The sequence below is a fragment of the Callospermophilus lateralis genome, chromosome 11, assembly GCF_048772815.1.
Source record: "Callospermophilus lateralis isolate mCalLat2 chromosome 11, mCalLat2.hap1, whole genome shotgun sequence".
Lineage (NCBI taxonomy): Eukaryota > Metazoa > Chordata > Mammalia > Rodentia > Sciuridae > Callospermophilus > Callospermophilus lateralis.
Window position 1 is genome coordinate 47,547,479 of NC_135315.1, and position 25,368 is coordinate 47,572,846.

Sequence of the window (25,368 nt, forward strand, 5' to 3'; positions counted from 1 at the left end):
AATATGGCTTACCAAATGAGTGCCAATGAGAAGACTTAATAGTTCCTAAACAGTACCCTGTAAAATAGGGAAAGAAAATCCAACAAAGAAGCCACACACAAAATGTACAAGTTTCATTTTTATGGATTTGATAGTCAAGTGCAAATTTGAGCATTATATACAGAGATGTTTTTATAGTTGTATTGGCTAAGACCAGACTCTCAAAATTCAGCATAAGCTTGAATCAACTTGATTTCCACCCCCACTAGCTTTTTCTGCAAGTTGTAACAATCTAATCAAATACAGTATAATAAAATTCTTATTTTCTTTATAAATTCCTCTTGCTCAAGCATTGGCATCTTAGATGCATAGCCAGAGTTCTAAGCAGTTCCTGATGGCTGAATTACCTGGATTTATGTACCATAGTAAAATTTAGTTTTATGCACAGTGCAAAAATTTGCTCCCTTTTATTATCTCTAAATAGTAGAGATGCAGTAGCATTAAGGATTTTCACCAAGGACCTGTGTTTGCAGTCCTTCCCCTGTAATAGAATGTATTACCTGGATGTTTCATACTTCATGGTTACTGGCAATAGAAAATAAACACCTGATGCGTGCAGAGCTGCTTGGAATGGTAACTAGTGATTTGTCCATATATGGATTGCACAGATTGGAAAAGAAGCATCACACTATCTGATATTTTACCAATTGAAAAGAGTAGCTTGAGATTATACTGCATTATCATTGTGAAACAGTCAACTTTCTTAAGAAAGTTTAAGTTTAAAGTGCACTGTCCCCTGCAGCTCAATATAAATAACCATTAATTTCTTTGTAGTAATATGTTGAGTCAGAATGGGTTTTCCATCCGATTTAATCCCTGAGCAGCTATATTAAAAATCAGCTTTTAAAAAAGCCCAATAGAAAAAACTACTCTATTAAAATCCTACCACAATGTTATAGTGATAAACAGGTATCTATACAGAAACATTAAAGCTACTTAGAAGCTCTTTACATTCTTTACTCCTCAGAGAATATACATTTCCAGAAACTGTTCAGGTATTTAAGCTGGACAAAACTCAAGGTTTACTTGACCCCCAAAACTCCTCTATATAGAGATAATTTGTTGAGGAATAAACTACCCCACTCCCCATTGATTACCAGCAATGATGAAAGTTTTATTAAAAATACAGTATTTTTAGTCAGGCGCAGTGTCGCACACCTATAATCCCAGTAGCTTTGGAGACTGAGGCAGGAGGATCACAAATTCAAAGCCAGCCTCAGCAACTCAGCAAGGCTCTAAGCAACTAGCAAGACCCTGTTTCTAAGTAAAATATAAAGAAAGGGCTGAGGATGTGACCAAGACAGAAAACACAAAAACAATATTTTGCTCTGTTTCCTGTTCATCCAGTGAGCTGCTTCCCTATGCCACATGCTTCCGCCATGATGTTCAGCCTCACCTGGAGTCCCAAGGAAAGATGACCCTTTATCAAGATTTCTCAATATAACTGATTCTGGCAATTCCTGCCTTACATTGGATGAGGTCAACTATCAAACTCATATCAAGAATATCCCAAAAGAAGAATAACACGAAGCTGCTAATTGGTCCAGGAAAACATGAAGCAAAAAATGACCCTGGGAAACCAAAAAATAGAACCTTATCTGACAACAGTGATGCTGAGAGTCAAAAGGAAGACATGGTTGAAACCACTCTTGTACAACCAATCAACATAAAGAGCAATTACAATCCCTTCTTTTCATCAGTTGGTTCAAAGAGCAGCTGGTTCCAGGACTTTAAGGGCTTTCTTTGCCTCAGGAGGAGCCAGGAAGGTTGCAGCTCTGACTTGAGAACATGTTCAGCAGGAGGAAAACCCCTGTCTATCCCTGAAGTCTGAGGAAGGTCTTTGCCAAAGCTTCTAGAGAAGTTTTTCTTAATTATCCAGCAAGGAAGTGCTTGCTTTCTAGAAAGTTCTGAAGTACTTCTTTCGGTGCTTTGGATACAACAGAGAACAAAAACGGATAAAAGATTCCTCTCTCTGGAAGTGTACATTTCTCTGAGACACAGAAAATATTCAATATAAGTTACATGAAATGTTTGGAAATAAGTGTTATTGAAATGAAAGAAGTAAGACAATTTGGAATGTCCTCTCATGGTAGGAATTAAATGAGGCTAACAAGTCACAAAGGATGATTTCAACAAGAAATGAAAGCAACTGCAAAGCCCTCTGTAATGCAAAAATTCATCATAAACTCTATGAAAATGAAATCACCAGTAGAAAGAAAGAGGAGTGATCCATTCTTAATCCTGGATAAAGTCCTGCAAAAACAGCCCATTACCAGTGTGACACTGCTGACTGATGGATGGACAGAACTCAAAAGAGGCCTACAGAGGCAGAAGTAGCATCTCTTTCTTTACAGTAATCTATTTATTCTGATGAAAATCAAACATAATAACTTAAAGGTAAAAAAGAAAATAAAACTGATATGTGGAGAGCAAGCTGTGTGGATGAAATGGGAGAGGGGAACATCAATTCTGTGACATCCTTTGTCCTGGGCTAGCCCGCAGTGAACTACTTGGCCACTTTTAGATCTCCAGAGCAAAAGGACAAATGGCTCTCTCTCCTACATCAATCTGGAGAAAGAGAAGGACTATCCAGAGGATTCCCATTAAAATATTCACCAGGACACTGGGAATTGTGTCTATGTAAGTGTTTGTAAGCCAGAAAATTAAATTCAGAATTCCTGCATAAGGCAGAAAAGTCCATGGTTAAAAAGAGAGACAATCAGGCAGGGAGAGTGTACATGCTATGGAATTAAGTGTGTAGAAATATAATGAGGAGCTGGGCATAGTGGATCACGCCTGTAATCCCAGGAAGCTGAGGCAGGAGGATCATGAGTTCAAAGCCAGCCTCAGCAACTTAGCCAGGCCCTCAATAACTGAGAACCTGTCTCTAAATAAAATATAAAAAAAGGCTGGGGATGTGGCTCAGAGGTTAAGTGACCCTGGGTTCAATTTCGGGTATGCCCCCCACCAAAAAAAAAAAAAAGAAATATCATGAGGGAGAAACATTTTCCAGGGTGTGTGTTATCTTTGTTTGTATGAAAAATAAACTAAAAGAAATGGAACAAGATAAATTAGTATTGATTCTGGTATTTAACCTTTATGCTTGGAAAGAATATTGCTTGTCAGATGTATCTTTCTTCCCTCTCATATGAATGTTTCTCTCAGACCTTTTCAAGAGAAAATGGAGAGGCTTAAAGTTACTTCCACAGGGAGGGAGTCCCTATTAGCATAAAGCAAGTGTCTCCAGACCTGTCATATTGTCAAAGATTAAATCTTTTACCCAAGTTATTATGTATAATTTTTTGACTGAAGTTGTGGTACAAGAGCAAAGATTTTATCAATGAGGAAAAGATGGAAACATTTTTATAATACTATCAATTGTCATACTTCACAGCAGTTCAAGATCACAAGGAATAGTTTTGTTTGTGGAAAATAAGTAGAGCAAAAAAGTTACAGCTCAATAAAAATAAAAGATTATACAAAAGTTCTGACCAAAAAAAAAGCACAATGTTTTCTTCTACCAAGTCAGACTAAACATCCTAGCCCCCTCTTATGAATGATAAAAATATACTTAAAAAGAAATCTTTCTGGAGAACTTTTCAGGAAGTCAGTAATGGTAAGAACAAGCTGATTTGAGGAAGAACCAGTTCAAGTTTAAGAATTCTCTACAATAAGGTCCACAGGAACTGTCAGATTCCATTTGACCTAACTATAACCATTTCTAACAGAAATAAGTACCTAGACAACCCTAAATAGGGGCTAAAACGTCAAATTGCTCAGACTACAGCAAATTTTATAAATAAAGACCAGGCCAGATTAAATTTAGACAACTGTGGACCAATGAGACCCTTTAATGGAGGTGAACAATCAGGCGACAGTCTGAAAAGATCTCATTGGACCCAGATTGAAGAAACTGCCCACTTTCTTTGAAGAGCCTGGTAGGAAGTTTGGCCCCCTGCTTAATAGATTGTGCAATTCACTTTGTAAAGTAATGACAAAATTGTCATTTTGGAACAATTAAGCACAACTTTTATCATGCTTAATCTTAGTTGCTTCTAGGTCCAAACATTTTCCGGGGAAAGATTATTTGCTTTTGATAATAAACTAGCTAATAAGAGCCTTTAGTCTTTCCTCAGTAGGAAGAGACTGTGTAGATCCTCAAATTCCTTCTGACAAATGTAGACAATGAAGGTTAGAGAGAAGTCCCTGGTATAATTAGGAAGTTGCAAAGTTAGATGCCCCTATGTCCCTATAAAGGAAAAAAAAAAACAAAACAGAAAATCAACAAGATACAAGACTATAACAGCCAGTTGTGGTGAATGGGAAGAGTAGATGCCCTCTGGGTTCTCGCTGACCATGAACCTCTTCCTTCCCTCTTACCCCCAGCAGCTCTGACCAGGGGCCCTGCCTACAGAGAAACAGTTCAAACAGAGCACAGAATTACTCTTCCTGTGTACACATTTATAGGTGCTCAGTTAAAGAGAAAAATGACAACTGGGTATATAAGGAGACTACTACACCAACAGGTTGGTTTCTTGTGTCTACACCTGACATGTTTCAGAAGGTACAATCAACTTTCACCCAGGTAACTTACATGTCTCCTGAAAGCACTGATGGGGACATGCACCAAGGGCCAAGAGACTCCTTCACTGATCTCTGGTTGGAGATGGGCAAAGACTAGTCTGCACCCTGAGACATGAGGCTCAGTAGGGATGGCCATCCCAGGAGATAAGAAACTACAGCACCTCCCTCTTGAAACTTCTACAGAAGTCAATTTCTTATGTTTCTACTTTAAAGCTGTATAAACAAAGACATTAAATAGAATCAAGGACAACATCCAAGCTCCATGCCTGTCAGTCACAAGAACTCAGGATATCTTGTTGTACTTAATTCACATCAGATAGAAAACAGTAACATTATGCATAATGGCTCATAATTTACTATGTGTGTATCTGTGTCAGGCAAAGCTCTAGGTAATTTTCCATTCATTTTCTCTCAACTTCATGACACCAATCTTATAAGTTAGTATGATTATTATCTCCAATTGAGGCTCACGAATTAACTAAATTACCCAAAGTCACCCACCATGGACCAAAAGCATAATTCTGAAATGCCCAAGGTTGAAATGATATGTACACATCTACACAGTTCAGTCTGAGGAGTTTCAGCAAAGATGATTTCAAGCCTCTGGAAATTAGGCACATATAAGTATGCTGAAACTCACAGCTTCTCTAGGTGCCAGCCTGGGAGTCTGCCACGAGGCCACTGTGGTCCAAGCTCCAGGCACAGCCACAGTGCCACAGCCTGGGGCAGCTCAGTTTCTGGTGGTTCTCAGCTTCCTCCTGAAGTACTCAGGGGCAGCCTCATACAGCCACTCAGCATCCACGACGCAGAGGTCTCTCATATAGCACTTGTTGGTGTACAGCAGCTCAGTGTATACGACGCAGGCTGGCTTGCAGTGAAAGAGGACAGATGAGGGATGGATGGCCACTGGCTGGTGGGTGTCCGTGGTGGCATAGGTACCATCAGGCTGCAGTTCAGCAGTGCTCATAAAGAGGCTGTGAGCCAAGCAGCGGCGGATGCTCTCCATGTCTCCTCGCGATGACATGACTGGCATTGACATCTGTTTCAGGAGATATGGAGAGATGGAAAGACCCCAGACATAAACACTGCTCAACATTACCCAACTGCATTGGAACAACGGGACCTAAAATGCAGCATCCTGCCAAGTCTGTCAAAATACACTTTGACATTCTATGGTGGTTGACTCAATGGCCTTAGGCATCAGCACGGGCAGGGGATGAAGGCACAGTGCAAGAAGAGAAGACTGAGAACAGAAATGTTTGCCAGGGAGAATTCATGCAAATGACCAGACCACAGGCAGGTCCATCAGGTCATCCCTGGAAGGAAAAGCCTTTCCCTTTCATTTTGACCACATTGTCTACTGCTCACTCATATACTGCTGCCAAGTTAATTTTCCTGAAGCACAACTCCAGTCCCTCTTCATTCACTCAAAACCCTTAGTGTCTTTATTGCTGTTGGCAAAAAGTGCAAAGTTCCTATGATAAAGCTGAAGATGAGCCACTGCCAGGCTACCCCATCAGTTCTTGGCCCCACCCCTCTTCTGCAGACATTCTCTATAATCAATAGTCTTTTCTTCTCTAGATCCATGCATTGACTCCTAGCTGTTGGCCCCTGCATATGCTGCTCCTACTGGAAATGCTGCCCTCATCTCTGCAGTGAGAATGTCAGTCATCAGTCAATGTCCTTGCTCTGTGCCCTTGCTGAGTGGGTGGTGGAACCCTGTACCACTGCTTATAGCTCAATAGACCAGTGGTGGACACTTACTTACCTGACCTAGGCTGGCATGTTTAGGTCTAAAATAGGAGATCTAATCAATCTCTGTCAGGCTCCTGCCCACAGGCCCCCCGGGTGGCTAGGCCATGTGAAGCCATCATGTGCACGTGGAGGCAGAAGTGAGAAGGAGAAACAAAGCAAGCAGAGAGAACAAGAGAACCAGCAACTCCTGATGGCTTGTTCCAGTCGCTTATTCCAGTCTCTTGTGAAGTATGACTACTTCCTGTCCTCTTCATCCTTTGAAACATCCCCCATTTTCCTCAAGGGCTTTTGTTTTTGGCAATCAGCTGTTCCTTTTTATTTTTTTTCCCCTATTGTCCTATGATCAAACCCAGGGTTCTCATACATGCTAAGCAAGTGGTCTCCCATTGAGCTACATTTCCAGCCCTTTCTTTTAAATTTTATTTTGCAACAGGGTCTCGATAAATTGGACTTGAACTTGTGATCCTCTTAACATGGACTCCTGAGTAGCTGGGATTACAGGTATGTGCTGGCCAGCTTATTTCTTGCCTTCATCTCATCTGTCAAGATGGAGCTCAAGGTGTAGCTTAATGGTAGAACATTTGCCTAGCATGCATAAGTCCCTAGGTTGCATTCCAAGCATGGCAAACAAACAAAGTTTATAAATCTGAACATAAACTATATGTACATTTCTCTCTCTCTCTCTCTCTCTCTCTCTCTCTCTCTCTCTCACACACACACACACACACACACACACACACACATAAATACAGTAACTGTAAAAAATGAAATAATTTAAAAAATAGTGTTATTATGAAGTAGAACAAAATAGTAAAAGGTAGAATTATGGGTAATTCTTACTTCTTGCTTAGTTTTAAATTTTTTTACAATGAGAATTCCTTTTATAATCACTAGTGATAGGCAACTTAAAATATTACCCTAGAAAAGACAGACAGGTTAGTTCCCCAAAGAGTATCAGGAAGAGACAATACCTTTAGGCAGATTTCCCTCAGTTGTGCTCTCACTTCAGCTACTAACAGCATATTCTTGCTGTTCACAAAATTCTCTTTGCACCAGTCCTGAATAGAAGAAAAAGAAATATCACAATCCTCTCATTTCTACACTGAAAAAGAATGTGTGAGAATGTGTGTATGTAAATAAAACTTCGAGAACACGGTTGAATTCAGAGGGAAAATTTCCAGTGTCAAAAAGGACTATCAGAAAACCTCTTGCCAGGCACAGTGGCACATGCCTATAATCACAGCAACTTAGGAGGCTGAAGCAAGGATGATCACAAATTCAAAGTCCATTTAGTGAGAACCCATCTCAAAATAAAAAATCAAGGGCTGGGGTTGTGGCTCAGTGGTAGAGCACTTCAACTCAGAAGGTGTAGGGAGAACATCACAGTTGGAGGCCAGCTTCAGCACGAGCGAGGCCCTGGGTTTGATCCTCAGCACCACATAAAAATAAATAAATAAAATAAAGGTATTATGTCCAACTACAACTAAAATATAAAGATTTTAAAAAAATAAACAAAAAGGGCTGGGAATACAGTTCAGAGGTAAAGTGCCCCTAGTATAAATAGCCAGTAGCACCAAACAAAAAAATAAATTAATAGTTTAAAGAGAAACTAAAATATTCCTTATTTCAATTCACCATGAGAAAAGCAACAGACTGATATATTTTGCATCATACCCTATAAAATATTAGTACCTCCAGACTATATTTGTAAAAAACAACCCAGGAGGAAAATGGGCGAAAGATATGAACTGATTGAACTCACAGAAGAGGGAAAATAAACACCCAATAAACTTATGTGAGAAAGTTCAGTCTCTTGAGGAATCATGGCAATGAAGTTTAGAATAACTGAGATACAATTTCACATCCATCAACTAGGTTAAAATTGAAGTTATTTCAACTTAGAGTTGAAGAGGATGGTGGAAATGGAAACTCTTATACAGAATGAGGGACCACAGACAATTTGAGAGAGCCACTTTCCAACCTGGTAAAACTGAACTACAGCTATCCCAAGGCCTGGCAGATACACTCTTAGGTGTTGATCCCAGTGTGCATAGGGAGACCTGTACCAGATGGTCACTTAGTGTTGTAAGTAGAAAGAAGCTGCCAAAGGATAGTATAAGAAAATATTTATGTTTAGAGTATACAATGTGGATGGATATGAAATACAGTCACCCATGTGGGAAATACACACCAGCTATAGGACAGTGCTCAATAAGGAAGGAAAAACTTGGCGTTTTTACTGCATCAGCAATATTTTGTTTGCTTAAGAATAAACTAAAGCACTGGTATAGCACTGAACACCTGTTAACTCAGGAGCTCTGGAGGCTGAGGCAGAAGGATCACAAGGAACCTTAGAAACTTCATGAGGTCCTAAGTAACTTAGGAAGACCCTGTCTCAAAATAAAATATAAAAAAGGCTGGGGATACGGCTTAGAGATGAAGGATCCCTGGGTCCAATCCCTGGCACAAAAATAAATAAATAAATAGAATTAAGGTACACGTAAAAAAAGTATAGAAATGTTAAAGCTGAATGGTGTTTTTTTTTTTTTTTTTTTTTTTTTTGTAGTTGTAGATGGAGAGAAGGCATTTATTTTATTTATTTTTATGTGGTGCTGAGGATCAAACCCAGTGCCTCATGCATGCTAGGCAAGCACTCTACCACTGAGTTATAGCCCCAACCCTGAGTGGTGGCATTTTTTTTAAAGTAAAAATGTGCATGCTATGGCATAATTATGGATTTTACTAATATACAAGAGAACATATTGTCATTTTCTATCTTGGTACAAGGAACTGAAATATCACACTAGCAAAAACTACTGTGAAGAAAGTTTGAGGTAGGTGAGGGGAAAAAACATTTTGTGATTGCTGTCGTCTAGATATGGTATGAATGTTTCCTAAAGCTTCTCTCAACTCAGAAGGCTTAGGCAGGAACATCACAAGTCGGAGGCCAGTTTCAGCAACTTAGCAAGATCCTGTCTTAAAAAGTAAAGTATGGGGATATAGCTCAGTGGTAAAGCTTCCATAGGTTCAACCTCTAGTATCAAAACAAAAAATAAATAAAAGAAATTTAATCCCCATTGTGAGGTTCAACAAGTAGAAACTTAACCCAATTATGATGTATACAGGTGGGGCCTCTGGAAAGTGGCTAGGTTTAGATAAAGCCACTAGATCGAATCCCTCATCATTGAATCCTTTCTATGTGATGTCTTCTATGTGATGCTCTGTGCCATCTCAGGGTTCTGCTAGAAGACTACCACAAGATGAGGCCCATAGCTCTGGCACTTCCAGAACTGTGAGCCCAAATAAACCTCTTTTCTTAAACAAATTAGTCTGCCTCAGGTACTATGTTATAGTAACAAGAAACTAATAAAATAGCTACAAAATTGAAGCACCAAACACATAACTGATTTGGTCCACATCAAGTAAAAATTAAACACAAGCAGAACAAAGTCCACAATTAAATTTATTCCCAGGTGATACCCCACTACTCAGACATTTCCAAAATAAAATCTGGCATTCTTTGTGTGGCTCTTCAGATGATCCAGCCAAAAAGGGAAGGGGCATGCCTATAACCCCAGTAACTTGGGAAGCTGAGAAAGGGAATCACAAAAAAAAGGCCACCCTTGGCAATTCAGGTATCTTTTGTCTCAAAATAAAAAATAAAAGGCCAGGAGTGTTTTGCTGGGCACGATGGTGCACGTCTGTAATCCCAACAGCCTAGGAGGCTGAGGCAGGAGAATAGTGAGTTCAAAGCCAGCCTCAGCAACCTAGCAAGGCCCTGAGCAATTCAATGAGATCCTGTCTCTAAATAAAATACAAAAAGGGCTGGGGATATTGCTCAGTGGTTACATGCCCTGGATTCAAACCCCAGCACTGAAATAGGAAAAAAATTTATATGCCTGAAAAAAGGAGTTAGCATTTGAGAAAAGGAACAAAACAAGGATCACCTTATTTCCACCTATGTTTTTGAAAGTCCGATAAATATTGAGCAGGGTGATGTGATCCCCCTCGCTGGATATGAACTTCTTCCGGACACCCTGCACTTCATCCCGCCGGGCAGGAGGATTATAGAGAACACTGTCCACAGACAGCAGGGAAACGATGGTCAGAATTTCTTCTGTACAGTGGAATTTGGAGGATAGAAGGATGGTCTGAAAATCAAAATTAAAAATGTATAAACCAACTATTTTCCTAGCTTCTGAATACAGTTTTTCTGTATACTCTTTTTAGCTTTTATTCAAAGGAATTAAAGGGCAAGGTCTCTAAAATCATGACTTTATATGTAAAGTCATGTCATTTTTGTAAAAGGGACGACTGCCTTCCCTGACTAATTCAAATCCCTGTGGGCAGGGCTCATGACTTATATGCCTTTGAATCCCACACACAACATTATACAAACGTAGGGGTTAGTAATTATTTAAGAGAACAAGTGAGATTAGAACCACAGGGCTCAATTGTTTGCTTTGGGATAGCTAACCTGTAACGGACAGAAAAGGGACTGAGGAGAAGGTATCATTTACTTTGGCAAATTTGGGCTCTAAAGGAAATGCTGCCATCTTTCTTCCAATTGGAGTCAGTGTAAGCTGGTCATCCTTATGTTCAAGAGCACCTAACAGGTCCAGTTGGGCAATGGCCGCCTGAATGTGATCTAAAGAAACAGAGACATAAAAAGGACCAAAATTCCAAAAAGAAGTCACAGCTAGTTCAGTACTTCTAGGAGCTTTTGACAACTCCACACTAAATAACAGCAAAACCCACCCAACCACTGCCCAGCACACTATTCACAGCTATTAATGACACCACTAAAAAGTCAAAAATTTACAAACAAAATACAGGAGGGCAGTTGTTCTGAGGGAGTGAGAAGGAGGTGGAAGCAGCCAAGTGGGGTCCCTGGGGGTTCAATGGCACCGGTAACAGCGACACAGACATTGGTTTTATTGCTCCTTACACCTTATACATATCATCCTTTGTAGAAATTTAGCAGTGAAAAAAAACCCCCAAGTGTAGAACAGTACATGATATGTGTTGCTATGTGTGTTTTTATTTCTGTGACTTTTTTTCTTTTTTTTTAAACAATGCTGGGGCTACATCCATGGAGCTATATCCCAGCCCATTCACCTTATTTATTTATTTATGAATTATTTTATTTATGATACTGGGGATTGAACCCAGGGCACTTAACCATTAAGCCACATCCCCAGCTCTTTTTACTTTTTTATGTTGAGACAGGGTTTCCCTAAGTTGCTTAGAAGCTTTACAAAGTTGCTGAGGTGGCCCTTGAACTTGCGATTACCCCACCTCAGCCTCCTGAGCTGCTAGGATTACAGACATGTGCCACTGCCCCCAACTAGTCCTTTTATTTTTGACACAAGGTCTTACTAAGTTGCCCAGTCTGGCTTTGCACTTTCTACCCTCTTGCCTGGGATTATAGATGTGTGCCACTCGTCTGGCAGGGCTAGGTGTTTTTAAAGAGTCTGTGCATTCTTGCATATGCATACATTTTCTGTAGAAGACAACTAGAAAATGAACACAACAGCTGCTCTAGGAAAGGAAAACTAAGAACTTGAGGATCAGAGCGGGACCCTTCATAACCATCAATTGTTTATATTTTCTCTCTTTCTTTCTTTTCTATGATTGCATTTTTTTTTTTTTTTTTAATTGTAAAAAGAGGAAAATCAAGCCAGGCACAGTGGTGCACACCTGAAATCCCAGCAACCCAGGAGGCTGAGAAAAGAGGATCACAAGTTCTGGGTGGGCCTCAGTAATTTAGCAAGGCCCTAAGCAACTTAGCAAGACCCTGTCTCAAATAAAAATAAATAAATAAAAAGGTTTGGAGATGTGATAAACTCTGTGATAAAGCAGCCCTGGGTTCCATTCCAAACAACAAAATAAATAAATAAAAGGACAACAGAGTACTGATGTGATGTCATATGCGACAAGCTACAATCATTAGGACTCTAGTTGTTATTTTCTTCCACCATGGGGAGATTACCTACAAAAGGCAGGGAACAATCAAATTCCAATTTAAAGCCAAGAAATTTGATCTTTGCTGTCCTTTTGCATACACAAGCACAATTCATTTCTGTAGTATCCCATGGATTACTCTTAATGACCTTCACTGGTTTCAGAGGTCAAGTCCCCTGACTGTAAGTCCCTGCATGATGGGTCTGACAGCATAGAATCTGTCATTTCATGATTTTGAGACCCTTCTCTGAAAGACAACATTGTTATTCAACAAGTGAAATTGGCAAAAGGAGATGATGGAAATACTTGTTTTTCTTCCCAAATACTTGTTTTGGGGAAGAGTACACTTATTAGCTACTCATTTACCTTCTGTCACACTGAGGACTCCACTTACCTGGAGATGGTTTGGACATGAAGTCAAAGGTGAGCACATTTGGGACTTTCATAGCTAGAAGTTGAAGCATCACACTCGCCAGGTTACACCTGTGAAGAGTACGAGACCAGGATCGTTACTCATCCCTGACCCCCAGCAAGTCAGTCAGAACCATTGACGGGGGAAGAGCATTAATAAAAACCACAGCTCTGGAAAACAAGCCAACAGGAAAGAGTGACACAGGGGCAGACAGCAAGGGTGCAAGCGTGCCTTGAACCAACCTCTGGATCTCTGGCACAGTCATCTTCTCAAACTTCTCAAACTCCTCTTCGGTATACAGCCGGTAACAGATGCCACTGTCCTCTCTGCCAGCCCTCCCTGTGCGCTGCCAGGCCTGAGTCTTTGACACACGCTGCACAGCTAACACCTCGAGACCACTGTCTAGAGGGAGAATGGAACTCATCAGTGCTTTGCTCGTCACATAAAAAAACTGTTTCCACAGTGATGACAAAAAGTAACAGTCCTCAGAATACCAGTGAGCCTTTTATAATACGGGGGTTCAGAAAAACTCAAGGCTAAATGTGAAAGCACAAAACTAGATTGCTCCAGTGCTTTGGTCCCATAGTAAAAAAGGGCCTTGCAATAAGCCCTGTGTAAATCCGTTATGAAACTATCAGAAAAGCCTCATGCTCCTAGCAAGGGGCCTGAAGTAGTTTCAGAAGTCATGGATTACATTGCAAGATAGTCAACCACCTTAGTATGCTTGGGACTGAAGGTTTCTAGGATATAAGACTTTTTTTGGTACTGGGGACTGAACCTAGGGGTGCTTAACCAGTGAGCCACATCCACAGCCTTTTAAATTTTTTACTTTGAAACAGGGCCTCACTAAATTGTTGAGGCTGGCTTTGAATTTGCGATACTTCTGCCTCTTGAGCCACTGGGATTACAGGTGTATGCCACTGCACCCAGTGGATATGGGAATTTTGATGCTAACACTGAGACAGTTTCTAGCAAGCTAGGAATGTTGGTCATACTACTGATCGATGACTCAGAAAGTGAATGCCTCGAGTTATTAGTGTGCTTTTTCTGTTGTTTTTTTTGGTACCTGGGATTAAACTCAGGGGCACTCAACCATTGAGCCACATCCCCAGCCCTATTTTATATTTTATTTAGAGACAGGGTCTCACTGAGTTGCTTAGTGCCTCGCCTTTGCTGAGGCTGGCTTTGAACTCACAATCCTCCTGCCTCAGCCTCCCGAGCTGCTGGGATTATAGGTGTGCACCATCACGCCTGGCTACCCTCTGTTTTCTGTGAGAAAACAGGTCATGTGAAGTTTGTTTCCTAGGAATAAATGACATTAAAACTTTTCTATTTTCCTTTTGGTAGTGGGGATTGAACCCAGCTTACCATTGAGTACATCCACAACCCTTTTATTGCTTGGATTACAGACATGAACCAGCTGCCTGGCTAACATCTGTTCTGGACAAAGGTGTACTCTGTGCCAGGTCATGAAAACCCACACCATTTCACATATGCTGTCTCTAGAAAATCTACACGACACTCAGCCCCACCAGTGGCTACAGAGCACTTCAATTAAATACTGGGGAGTGGTAATTTCAGCTGAAACAGAAATGAGCAAAAATAACTTCCAGCAAGTCTCCCACTGCATATTTGTAGGAGACAGATGGTGGTCCACCTGCTGCCCCTTACCCCAGATTAAAGGATCCTTCTGCTTCCTCGGAAACCTGGGAGCACACACCAGCCATACACAAAATATTATTTCTCATAAGAGCCTTTGATTGCTAACAGATTGTCTGTGGTCTTCCAGCAATCATTCTTGCCCAACTTCCAGTGGGCTTTCAAATATTCTGCCCAAGACCCTGACCATGTTCTTAGGTTTGCTAAATGTGGGCTCCTTTCCTATCTTGACTTCTTGTCTCCTATACCTGCATTAGGTCTGTCTCCTTTTTGGACTTGATTTCTAGACTATCTCACTTATGGTCCCTGCCATTCAAATCTCAGTTACTTATAAACATGAAATGCTCACTTGGGGAAAATTGTGAGACTAGTTTCAATGATTGCTCATTATATACAGGAGAGACATTCATGAGCTACAAATTCTCACCAGGGTTATACTTCTTTGCTTTAACCATGCCCGTGTCAACTACATATTTTATTCCTGTAATGGTTATGGAGGTTTCAGCGATGTTGGTTGAAATGATCACTTTGCGATAGCCCTAAAAGGAGGAAGAAAACCAAAAAGCCACATGACACATATATGATTCAGAAGTTTAAAACATATTCTCACCATTAATTTCCACCATCATTCATGACAGAGAAAAGATGACTTCTCATTATTAATGGTAGTCATCAGTATTAATAGTTGGTCATTAAACTAGACAGGAATGGGAAGGCAGAAAATGACACTGCAGTTCTAAAGATTAACTTGAGGTGATGAGATGTAATGGGACAAGCACAAGATTCAAAAACAATTAGATGAGACCTGAAATCCTGGCCTTGCCAATTTCATATGTGCCCAGTGAGCACTGCCTACTTCCCCTCTGGGGCCTCAATACCCCTGTAGGAGCCTGAATGACGGGAGTGCACATGAGCATTAGCACTGTGCCTGGCACAGCAGAGGCACACAATAAACCATAATATGGACAAAATGTGACTTATACTAGCCCTTACAAGAGTCACTCACTTACTTTTCATCTTGGCCTTTGTATTTTTCCTCATCCCCTAAAAACTGTTTCCTTGCTCTTCTCAGAGGACAGTTCCACCTGTAGCTGTGCGATATATATCTGTATTTTCTCAATTAGCTCACTGATGCCTGGACAACCCCTCCCACGTACCTTATCTGGAGCCCAGTGAAAGGCACACGGGCCCCACTGGTGGATCTGACTGGGTGCCCAGGGATGGAGCTGGACAGAAGCAGGAACTCACCTTAGGGGCCCCTTGGAAGACTCGGAGCTGCTGTGCATAGGGCAAGGAGGCATACAGAGGAAGGACCAACATCCCAGGGCAGCCATCAGGGAGGTGTTTTGCAATGTCTCGGCAGGTCTTGCTCATTGCTTCGATCTCCTCCTGACCAGTGAGGAACACTAGTATGTCCTGAGAAGAAGGGGCTTCCTTTAAAAAAAGAGGGGAAAAAAATGATGTTTACTGATAACATTTCACAAAGTGTGGAGATGTAAGAAGCCTAAATGTTGATAGCTCCCTGGGAGAAGAGTTTTACCAGCAACACACAGAACCGTAACAGGTGTGAGTTAACCAGCTATGTTTAGAAACCAGCCAAGGACATTTTGAAGGAAAATTACCAGGTTGCTTTTTTGAAGGGACAATACCAGGGAAAGCACAATCAGGCAAGAAAATAAAACCTACATAAAGCTGCCTTCCTTTCCCAAACATCTTAAAAGATGAAACTGATAAAACAGAGGCAACTTAAGGAAATCCTCATCAATGGAAGTCTCCAGAAGCAATCATGCTGGAAAAGGACTACTTATTCAATGATGCCATCATATACCAAAAAGGTTTCTCATAGCTGGGTATGGTGGCACATGCCTATAATCTCAGTGACTCAGGAGGCTGAGGCAGGAGGTTCACAAATTCAAGGCCAGCCTCTGCAACTTAGCTAGACCCTAAGTAACTGAGCAAGACCTTATCTCCCTCCACCAAAAAAGAAATAAGAAAGAGCTGGGGATATAGCTCAGTGGTAAGCACCCGGGCTCCAATCCCCAATACCAGAAAAAAAAAAAGTACCCTATGTAACTGCTTGAGACACTGAGGTTAACTGGGTTGTTCACCTTCAAAGAGAATGATCAAGTAAATGATATGCCCATTCACCTGATTTTTCTTTGACATCTGTTCAATCAGACAGATTATACATATGGCAAAATAACTGAAAAATATTTAGCAATAATTATGTGCCTACGTATGTATATACAGTTGGCCCTCCACATCCTCAGGGTTCACATCCACAGATTCAAACACCTATAGATCTGACCCAGTTATCCCACTCCTTGGTATACACCCAAATGACTTAAATCAGCACACTACAGTGATATAGCCATACTAATGTTTATAGCAGCTGAATTCACAATAGCAAAGTTATGGAACCAACCTAGGTGCCCTTCAACAGATGAACGGATAAAGAAAATGTGGTATGCTGGGCATGGAGGTGCATGCTCCTAATCCTAGTGGCTCAGGAGGTTGAGGCCCTACGCAAGACCCTGTTTCTAAATAAAATATTTTTAAAAAGGGCTGGGAGCCAAGTGTGGTGGTGCATGCCCGTAATCCCAACAGCTCAGGAGGCTGAGGCAGGAGGACTGCATGTTCAAAGCCAGCCTCAGCAACAGCAAGGTGCTAAGCAACTCAGTGAGACCCTAAGTAAAATACAAAATAGGGCTGGGGAATGTAGCTCAGTGGTTGAGTGTTCCCAAGTTGAAGCCCTAGTACATGTCCCTCCTGCCAAAAAAATGTGGGTGGCTGATGTGGCTCAGTGGTTAAGCACCCCTATGTACAATCCCCTGTAACCAAAAAAAAAAAAAAAAAAATGTGGTGCATACACACCAATGGAATATTTCTCAGCTGTAAGGAAGAATGAAATTAAGACGTTCGCCAGAAAGTGGATGAAACTGGAAACTATCTTGTTGTGAAATAAGCCAGTACCAAAAACCCAAGGCTGAATATTCTCTCTTGATATGTGAATGTTAACACACAATAAGTGAGGATGGGGAGTACAAGTTCACTGAATTAGACAAAGGGGAGAGGAGTTACAATTAGGAAAGAATAGAATGAATCACACATAACTTTCCTATGTTCATATATGAATACATGAACAATGAAACTCCACATCATGTACAACCACAAGAATGGGATCCTAATTAGAATAAGTTATATTCAATGTACGTATGTCAAAATATACATTAATACAATATACATCTAAAAAAAAATTTAAAAATTTTAAACTATTTTAAAAAACTAAGTCTGTATTAAACAGACTTGTCATTATTTGCTAAACAATCTAACAATTATTTGCGTAGCATTTACATAGTACTAAGTATTATAAGTAATACAGAGATGGTTTAAATTATGCAGGATGATATGTGTAGATTATATGCAAATACCATGAGATTTTATAATTTTTTTTTTTTTTTAAAGAGCGAGAGAGAATTTTAACATTTATTTTTTAGTTTTTGGCAGACACAACATCTTTATTTGTATGTGGTGCTGAGGATCGAACCCGGGCCGCACGCATGCCAGGCGAGCGCTACCCAGCCCCCATGACATTTTATAAAGAACTAGAGTATTCTCAAATTTTGGTATCCAAGGGGAGTCCTGGAACTAACCCCTACTTTGAATGCTGAAGGATGAGTATATACTTAAGTACATATACACATTCATATATTTATATGTGTGTGTATTTTTTAACTTATGGGGTACTAGGGGTTGAACCCAAGGTACTTTACCACTGAACTACTTCCCCAACCCTTTTTATTTTTTATTCTGAGATAGGGTCTCACTAAGTTGTTTAGGGCTTCACTAATTTGTTGAGGCTGGCCTCAAACTTGCCATTTTCCTACCTCAGCTTCCCGAGTCACTGAGATTTCAGGTGTGCACCACTACAACCAGTTGAAGTTGCCGAGGTTGGCCTTGAAGTGTGTATTTTTTTGAGCCTAATATGGATAGGACAAATTTCAGAGGTATATACAGACAGAATAAAGTGTAAAACGGTCAAAACTTTATCAGTAGCAGAATTCATCAAAGCTACTATATACCCTGAATGTACCAGTAGCCACCATTCATGAAAAATCCATCATTTCAAGTTTGCTTTTGGCAGTTAAACAAGGCAGACTGACCTCTTCTCTTTCCCAAATACCATCCAATTGACAGTAAGGGTCACTGTCCCAAAATGGCACAACAATGAGATGAGTGTGTTCAACTCAGTTTTGAAAAATGGAAGAGATTGGGGGGAGACACTGAATGATAGGCATAGGAAGCTGAGTCTTGGGTGCCTCTTAAGGGGACCAGTGACAAGAGATGAGGTGATTTCCCTAGAGGAGCCAGAAAGGCTCAGGACTTGAGGGAGCAAGGTAGAGATAAGTTGTGAGAGGATAAAACCTAGAATTTGACTCAAAGTCTTGAGTATGGTCTAGTTAAACTTACAGGTTCCCTCTCCTACCCAGTGCAGCCAAACTGGGAAGCCAGAAGAAGCAGTAACGGGCATCACCGTGGGCACTGTGGGAGAGTGGCGAGAGTGTCAATATGACAGTTGCACAGACCTAATATAAGTTAATTCTTTGCCTTTAGATTTTCTCAGAAAATTAACAGGAAAATTAAAAACAATTTTATACAAATCAAACAAAAATGAGGTGATTTAATAAATCAAGTTTTTAAAGTAAATATTTAATAAAATGAGAAGGGATTTTGAAATAGTTCTTTAATGAAGTTAAAAAAAACACCTCTTTTTTTTTTTTGGTGGTGCTTGGATCAAACCCAGAGCCTCACGCATGCTAGGCAAGCAATCTACCAGAGCCACACTCCCAACCCTAAAAAACAACTCTTAATTGCAACCTATTATTGAGTCAATTTTTATTTTTTTAATGAGGTAGAAAATAACAGACTATATCACAAGTAATGAAGGAGACAGTTTTTCATAGGCTTAATATAGTTTATATATATCCATATGTACATATGCATATATATGTGTGCGTGTGTGTGTGTATGCAAAGAGAGAGAGAAAGAGGGAGAAGGTTGTAATATAAAATGTACTTCTTTAGTGGGGCTTCTGATAAATTAAAAAAAAAAAACAAGTAGGGCAGTGCTCTAACATATGATAGTTTTCTAGTTCAGTGGAGGAAAGTTGCTGGTCAGAGTTGAATTATTTTTCTTTTCAGAGAAAATAAGAGAAGCAGAATAGAATAGACAATATGATTGATGTATGTACATTCCATGTATGTATTATATGTCAAAATACATTCTGCTATCATGTATGACTACATAAATAAATAAATAAATAAATAACAATCTTGCTAAAAAAAATAAATAAGAGATACCATAAAAATGACTAAAAACCTAGACATAGCAATTGAATTCCTTATTTAACTTTCTGTGTGTTTGTGTCTGTGTGTGTGTGTTACACATTAGGCAAGTGTTCTACCACTGAGCTACACCCTCAACCTTTCATATTTATCTTGATGACATGCTCACAAAGTGGTGTATTCACTGGTTTTTCTTTTCTTTTTTTGGTACTGAATATTGAACCCAGGGGTGCTCTCTCACTGAGCTACATCCCCAGACTTTTTATTTATTTTTAGACAAGGTCTCATTAAGTTCCTTCGGCCTCACTAAGTTGCTGAGGCTGGCCTTGAAGTTGCCGAGGGAGGTTGGCCTTGAAGTTGCCACCCTCCTGTTTCAGCCTCCTGTCACTAGGATTACAAGTGTGTGCCACTGCACCTGACAGTGGCTTTTCTCTTCAAGGCTGAATGTTCTCACTACCAAATATACAGAACACAGAATTTGTCAGGAATTTGAACCCCATTCCATACCTGGTGGATCTGGAAGACCGAGACAAGAGCTGCATGTAGGTAATCGTGCTGAGGCTGTTTGGTGTAAAAAATCTGGATTGGATGCTGCCGACCTTCCAGGTAGAGGACAGGGGCTCCATTGAAATACTGAGAAAACAGGTCCACATCCATGGTAGCCGACATCACAATCACCTTTGCAAGAGAACAAAAAGGAGGATAGCAAGTAGGCATTGGACAGCCTTTCTATGCCCCTCCCAAGCCCTAAAAGCAGATGGTCAAGGCCTGTGCCACTCCCATCATGTTTATGTTTCTCTGTGGTTCTGAAGCAAGAAAACACATGGGAAAGAAACAAGCCTGTTTCCTTAAATTGACTGTACATACTTTGAGAGGCAGTTTCCCCAGTTCCTTTCGCCTCTTCTGAGCAGCTTTCACCACTCCAAAGAGCACATCTGTGTGGATAGTCCGTTCGTGGGCTTCATCCAAAATGATACAGCTGTACTTCCGCAGCAGGGAGTCTGAAATTGCTTCACGCAATAGCATGCCATCAGTTAGGAACTTGATCCTGGTGTCTTCTGAGGTGACATCCTCAAAGCGCACTGTATAACCAACCTATATGGAAGAACAACTCGTTTATGCACCAAACATCTGTTGAGCATCCCCTTGTATCCAGCACTGTCCTAAGCACCTATCACAGTGCACAAGACCAACACTACCCTGGCCTGCTCCCTTGGGGATCGTATGGTTTACTCAGTGGACATGCACCTTTAACTGCAATTATGTTGAGCATCTGCATTATGGACGAAACTGGAAACTAACTTGCTAAGTGAAATAAGCCAGTACCAAAAAACCAAAGGCTGAATATTCTCTCTTGATATGTGGATGTTAACACACAAAAAGCGAGGAAGGGAACATGTACCTTTAACTGCAATTATGGTGAGCATTACAAAGAATTTTAAACTAACCTCCTACAAGCTACTTAATAAGTTTCACATGAAGCTGTATATAGATATGAAAAAGATGTCCAAGATGTTTTATGTAAAGCTAGAATACATGCACATAAACATAAATCTGTCTTCTATAAAATTCTGAAACTCATCTTAAATACCTACCTATACGTCAGAGAGATGCTTACAATGTTTCTAGAAATATATAAAAATATTTAACAGAGGTTACTAAAGTCTCAAAATTTATCTAACTTTCCAAAGGGTTTTTTTTTTTCCCCCCGGGGGGGGGGGGGGGGGGTGGTACTAGGAATTGACTTAACCACTGAGCCACATTCCCAACACTTTTTATTTTTATTTTTTATTTTGAGAGAGGGTCTCACTAAGTTGCTGAGGCTGCTTTTGAACTTGTGATCCTCCTGCCTCAGCAGGATCCTAAACAGCTGGGATCTCAGGCCTGTGCCACCCTGCCTGGCTCCAATAGCTTTTGAAAGCAAAGCAAACAGAATTGTAACCCTATTAGAGTCTCTGATCTCTCCAGAACTGGGAAAGAACTCCAAGAATGGCCTAAACGGCTGTGGCAAAAAAAGAAGTTTGCCATGTATAAGAAATCTTGTTCAGAAAAACATAAAAAGGCAAAAGGCACAGTGAGAGCACTGCTCAGTAAACAGTACTGATATTAAACAAGAAAATGAAGTACCAGTTTCCCAAGTTCAGTTCTCTTCTCATCTGACACTCTAGTAGCAAGAGAGATGGCTGCTACTCGGCGGGGCTGGGTCACAGCAATGATGCCCTGGCGGCTGATGCCCCCTTCATAGAGGTACTGAGGGATCTGAGTTGTCTTCCCAGAGCCAGTTTCCCCTAGGAATGAAAAAAAAAAAAAAAAAAAAAGTCTCACTTAGATGTAAATTGACACAGAATTCTCCAATCAAACAGCTTAAAGTCAGAAAAAAAATATATATATGTAAGAAAATACCTTGAGTTAAAGGTCTCAGAAAAATGTGCATTCATGTTTACTGCTGCAGAGTGTTTGCTGGAATTGTTTCTGGGGAAGTTAAACTATATTTTTAAAAATTTGAAATGTTGATGCCATTTGACCCACAATTCCACTTTCAGGGATTGATTCTAAGGAAATAATTTAAGATGACTTCTTCAACTTGGCTCATAAAAATTAGAAGGGAGATCAGTAGCATACAGGAAGGGGACCAGAGGAAGGGAGGAATAGGGGAAAGGGGGAGGTACCAGAGAAAAAACTTAACTAAATTGTGCTATGTGCATGTACGAATATGTCACAATGAATCCTATTACATTTAATTATAAAAAATAAAAAATAAATTAAAAAAACTTCGGCTCTTGACATTTAAAAATTGGAAACAATATATATGTTCAACAAGAGGTAGCTGGTAGAGTTATAAGATAAAATGAAATACAACTGTTATACAGATTGGTATGTATAAGCAAGAAAAGATGTCATTTACACATGCAAACATAACAAACTCCGGACCATTCCCTGACCTGCCACTTTCTTTCAATCCCTCTGCCTCTGTCCACACTATTCCAGAACTAGATACCTGCCCTCATGCTGCTACCTAGAAAACGACAAGATGGGTAAGCCCTTAATGGGGCCCAAGGGCTGCACTGGTGGCCCTCATCTGGGCTCCTTTGTGCTCTGTTCATCCCTCTCCTAGCAGTGAACAGACTAGTTTGTATAGAATGTTTAAATGTTTCTGTCCTTTTCCAATACCAGAAGGCACTGGAAAGCAGAGTCAGTCTCTGTCTTTCCATGGACTTGAGTACCCTGCATACAGTAAGTATCCAATAAATGTTATTTCCTACCCTCTGTGGGTCCCTTTAACAGTTTCTAATTAGATCAAAGAACTCAGGGAGCTCAAAAACATCTGCATAGAAGCAGCCTTCCTATTCAGCTCCTCCACAGTTTAGAATAGAACAAGTACTTGGGAAACCTGGGCATCCTCTTTCCTTGCTATCATGACCCCTCTCTAGCTTCAAAGTATTATAGTCCCATTTCTCTCAGTCATCAGAGCCCTTTAACTGCTCATCCTTCCTGACCCAGCCAAGAATCACAGACTAAGAATTTGAGTATTCTGCAATCTTCCTGCTGAATCTCCTAGGCACAATCCTAACAAATTGGATCCATGTCTCCCCTTCCTGCTCCTATACCAGAATAACTGAGCATTGCTAAAGTAAAATAACCAAATGCTGCAGATGTAGGGCTAAGAGACATCTGGGCACCAACTCTACCATTGATCTTGTTCCTGTTTTTGCAGCCTGTTTTCTGTCTCTATCCTCCCCAAGGACCTATTTGAGGCTCTGAGACTCCCATTCTCAGCAGAACTCTTCCAAGAAAAAAAAAAAAAAAAAGTCCTCTAATGTGATTTCCCTCTACAAATGCATCTGCAATCACACCATTCTTGCTTCCTTTCTCCAGGGCCCACAGTCCTCTGAGACAGCATTCCTCCTATCTAGGCCAGCTCTCCTCTAGTCCTTGTTGCCAAGTGGCCCCCACCCAACCTTTACTATTAGTTCTATCCTATCTTCAGCCTCCCTCTCTGCTGAGTTCTTCCCCTTAACCTATGAAAGTTCTTCTCAGCCTCTTTTTTCTCAAAACAGAAACCTGATCCCTCTACTTTCTTTCCTTCACCTTCTGCCTACTTAACTCAATGACACATTAGCTCTTACCACCATGGTTCCGTTGAAATATGCCCCAAAGAGGGCTGGGGTTGTGGCTCAGAGGTAGAGCTCTGGACTAGCATGGGTGAGGCACTGGGTTCTATCCTCAGCACCACATAAAGTAAAATAAAGACATTGTGTCCACCTATAACTAAAAAATAAATATTTAAAAATAAAAAGAAATATGCCCCAACTAAATCCAGTGGGCAATTTTTTGAGTGGTCCACCTATTTACTGAACATTACAGTTCACTACTGTACTCACTGCCTTCTTACAGCTATATTCCTCTGATAAGCAGCAGTCCCGGGTCTCCTTTCCGTCTTTGATAGCTCATCTTCATGAGATCTTTACTAAATGTGGGTAATCAAAGCTCCTTGAAATTAATCCCTGCCTTACAGCTCTGCTCAGCTCCTTACATGCATCAGAACTACTACTTCCCAACCCATCGGCCTGTTTCCAGTCTCTCAGGCACGGTCTCTTCTACATAGAAAGCACTCCCTCCAGGTTCACCTCCCCAGCCGTCTCCTCACAGATTAGTTTGAATCCACTCATCTAAGCTTCCAAAGCCCCCATACGCCTCTCTACCCTTTCAGCGAAAGTGAGTCTTTCTCTACAACCGTCGGTAACTTCCACTCTTCTCCGAGGTCCCTCTCCAGGTCTGGCACAGAAGGGGCGTTCAAGTTTGTTTTAAAAAAACGAATGAAAGGGAGAAGCACCTAAGAAACTGTTCCCGCAAAGCAGGAACCGAGTAAAAAGGAACCCGCTGGCGCGGTCACTCACCAATGAAGACCGCGCTGTCCAGGTTTCGGAGCTGGGCCAAGAGCTGCCCCCGCGCCTGGAAGATGGGCAGACTCCGGCGCTGCGACTCCAGAGCCTCACGGTAGGGACTGGCCGAGGGCTGGGCCAGGGGCGGTTGCTGTCGCCGGCCTCCTCCTCCACCTCTACCGCAGCCGCCGCCCGCAGTCAGCAGCATCACTACTCGCCTCTCGGGAGGGTAGGAACCGGCGCGGCTCGGAGGCCCACAGCCCGGCCGGAATCTCTTGGCCGGCGGGAAGCCCGCCTCCTCCGGCATGTCGGGAGGACGCCGCGGCAGGAGGCGCAAGAGCAGGAAGCTCCTGCCCCTCTCGGTTGCCGGCACCAAGCAAGCACCGCCCCTTTCTCTCCACGTGCAGCCGGTTCTGGGCGACCACCAATGACCTCACGGCCGCCCCCAAGCTTTAGGGAGGGAACTACAATTCCCAGAATGCATTGGGGGTTTGGGAAGACTTTCAATTCTTAGGGACGATGAGAGTAGAGGCTGATGTACAACCACAAAAAAGCCCGGAGCAACAACAGAGAAAGATAGGGTATGCGGTTCCGTGGGACATTGGTCTAGAATAACGACTTTCTTCTCCTTGACGTTAACAACGGTTTACTTCCAGCAAAAATGCGTTTCTCGCCTGGCGCCGTGGCGCACGCCTGTAGTCCCAGCGGCTCCGGAGGTTGAGGCAGT

At 41.2% G+C, this 25,368-nt stretch overlaps 1 protein-coding gene across 1 annotated transcript; it reads right to left on the minus strand.

The window, feature by feature from the left end:
* Positions 1 to 103: 103 nt before the first annotated feature.
* On the minus strand, positions 104 to 24,957 carry Dhx33 (DEAH-box helicase 33). The gene is made up of 12 exons (XM_076869861.1): positions 24,657 to 24,957; positions 21,886 to 22,046; positions 20,626 to 20,853; positions 20,266 to 20,436; positions 15,662 to 15,847; positions 14,841 to 14,952; positions 12,997 to 13,156; positions 12,737 to 12,825; positions 10,899 to 11,026; positions 10,326 to 10,529; positions 7,350 to 7,436; positions 104 to 5,662 (listed from the first exon to the last, which is right to left on the minus strand). The coding sequence occupies exons 1-12, from the start codon at positions 24,946 to 24,948 to the stop codon at positions 5,354 to 5,356; spliced, it is 2,127 nt and encodes a 708-aa protein (XP_076725976.1). The 5' UTR covers positions 24,949 to 24,957; the 3' UTR covers positions 104 to 5,353.
* Positions 24,958 to 25,368: the final 411 nt, after the last annotated feature.

What these genes read in the sequence shown, in the direction of transcription:
- Dhx33 (XM_076869861.1), bottom strand. Translation starts at nt 24,948, where the DNA reads ATGCCGGAGGAGGCGGGCTTCCCGCCGGCCAAGAGATTCCGGCCGGGC. An exon ending in CGGTCTTCCAGATCCACCAG is followed by an intron (nt 15,848 to 20,265) that starts GTATGGAATGGG and finishes CTTTTTTTAAAG; the next exon opens with GAAGCCCCTTCTTCTCAGGA. An exon ending in TCTTCCAAGGGGCCCCTAAG is followed by an intron (nt 14,953 to 15,661) that starts GTGAGTTCCTGC and finishes TCCTCCTTTTAG; the next exon opens with GGCTATCGCAAAGTGATCAT.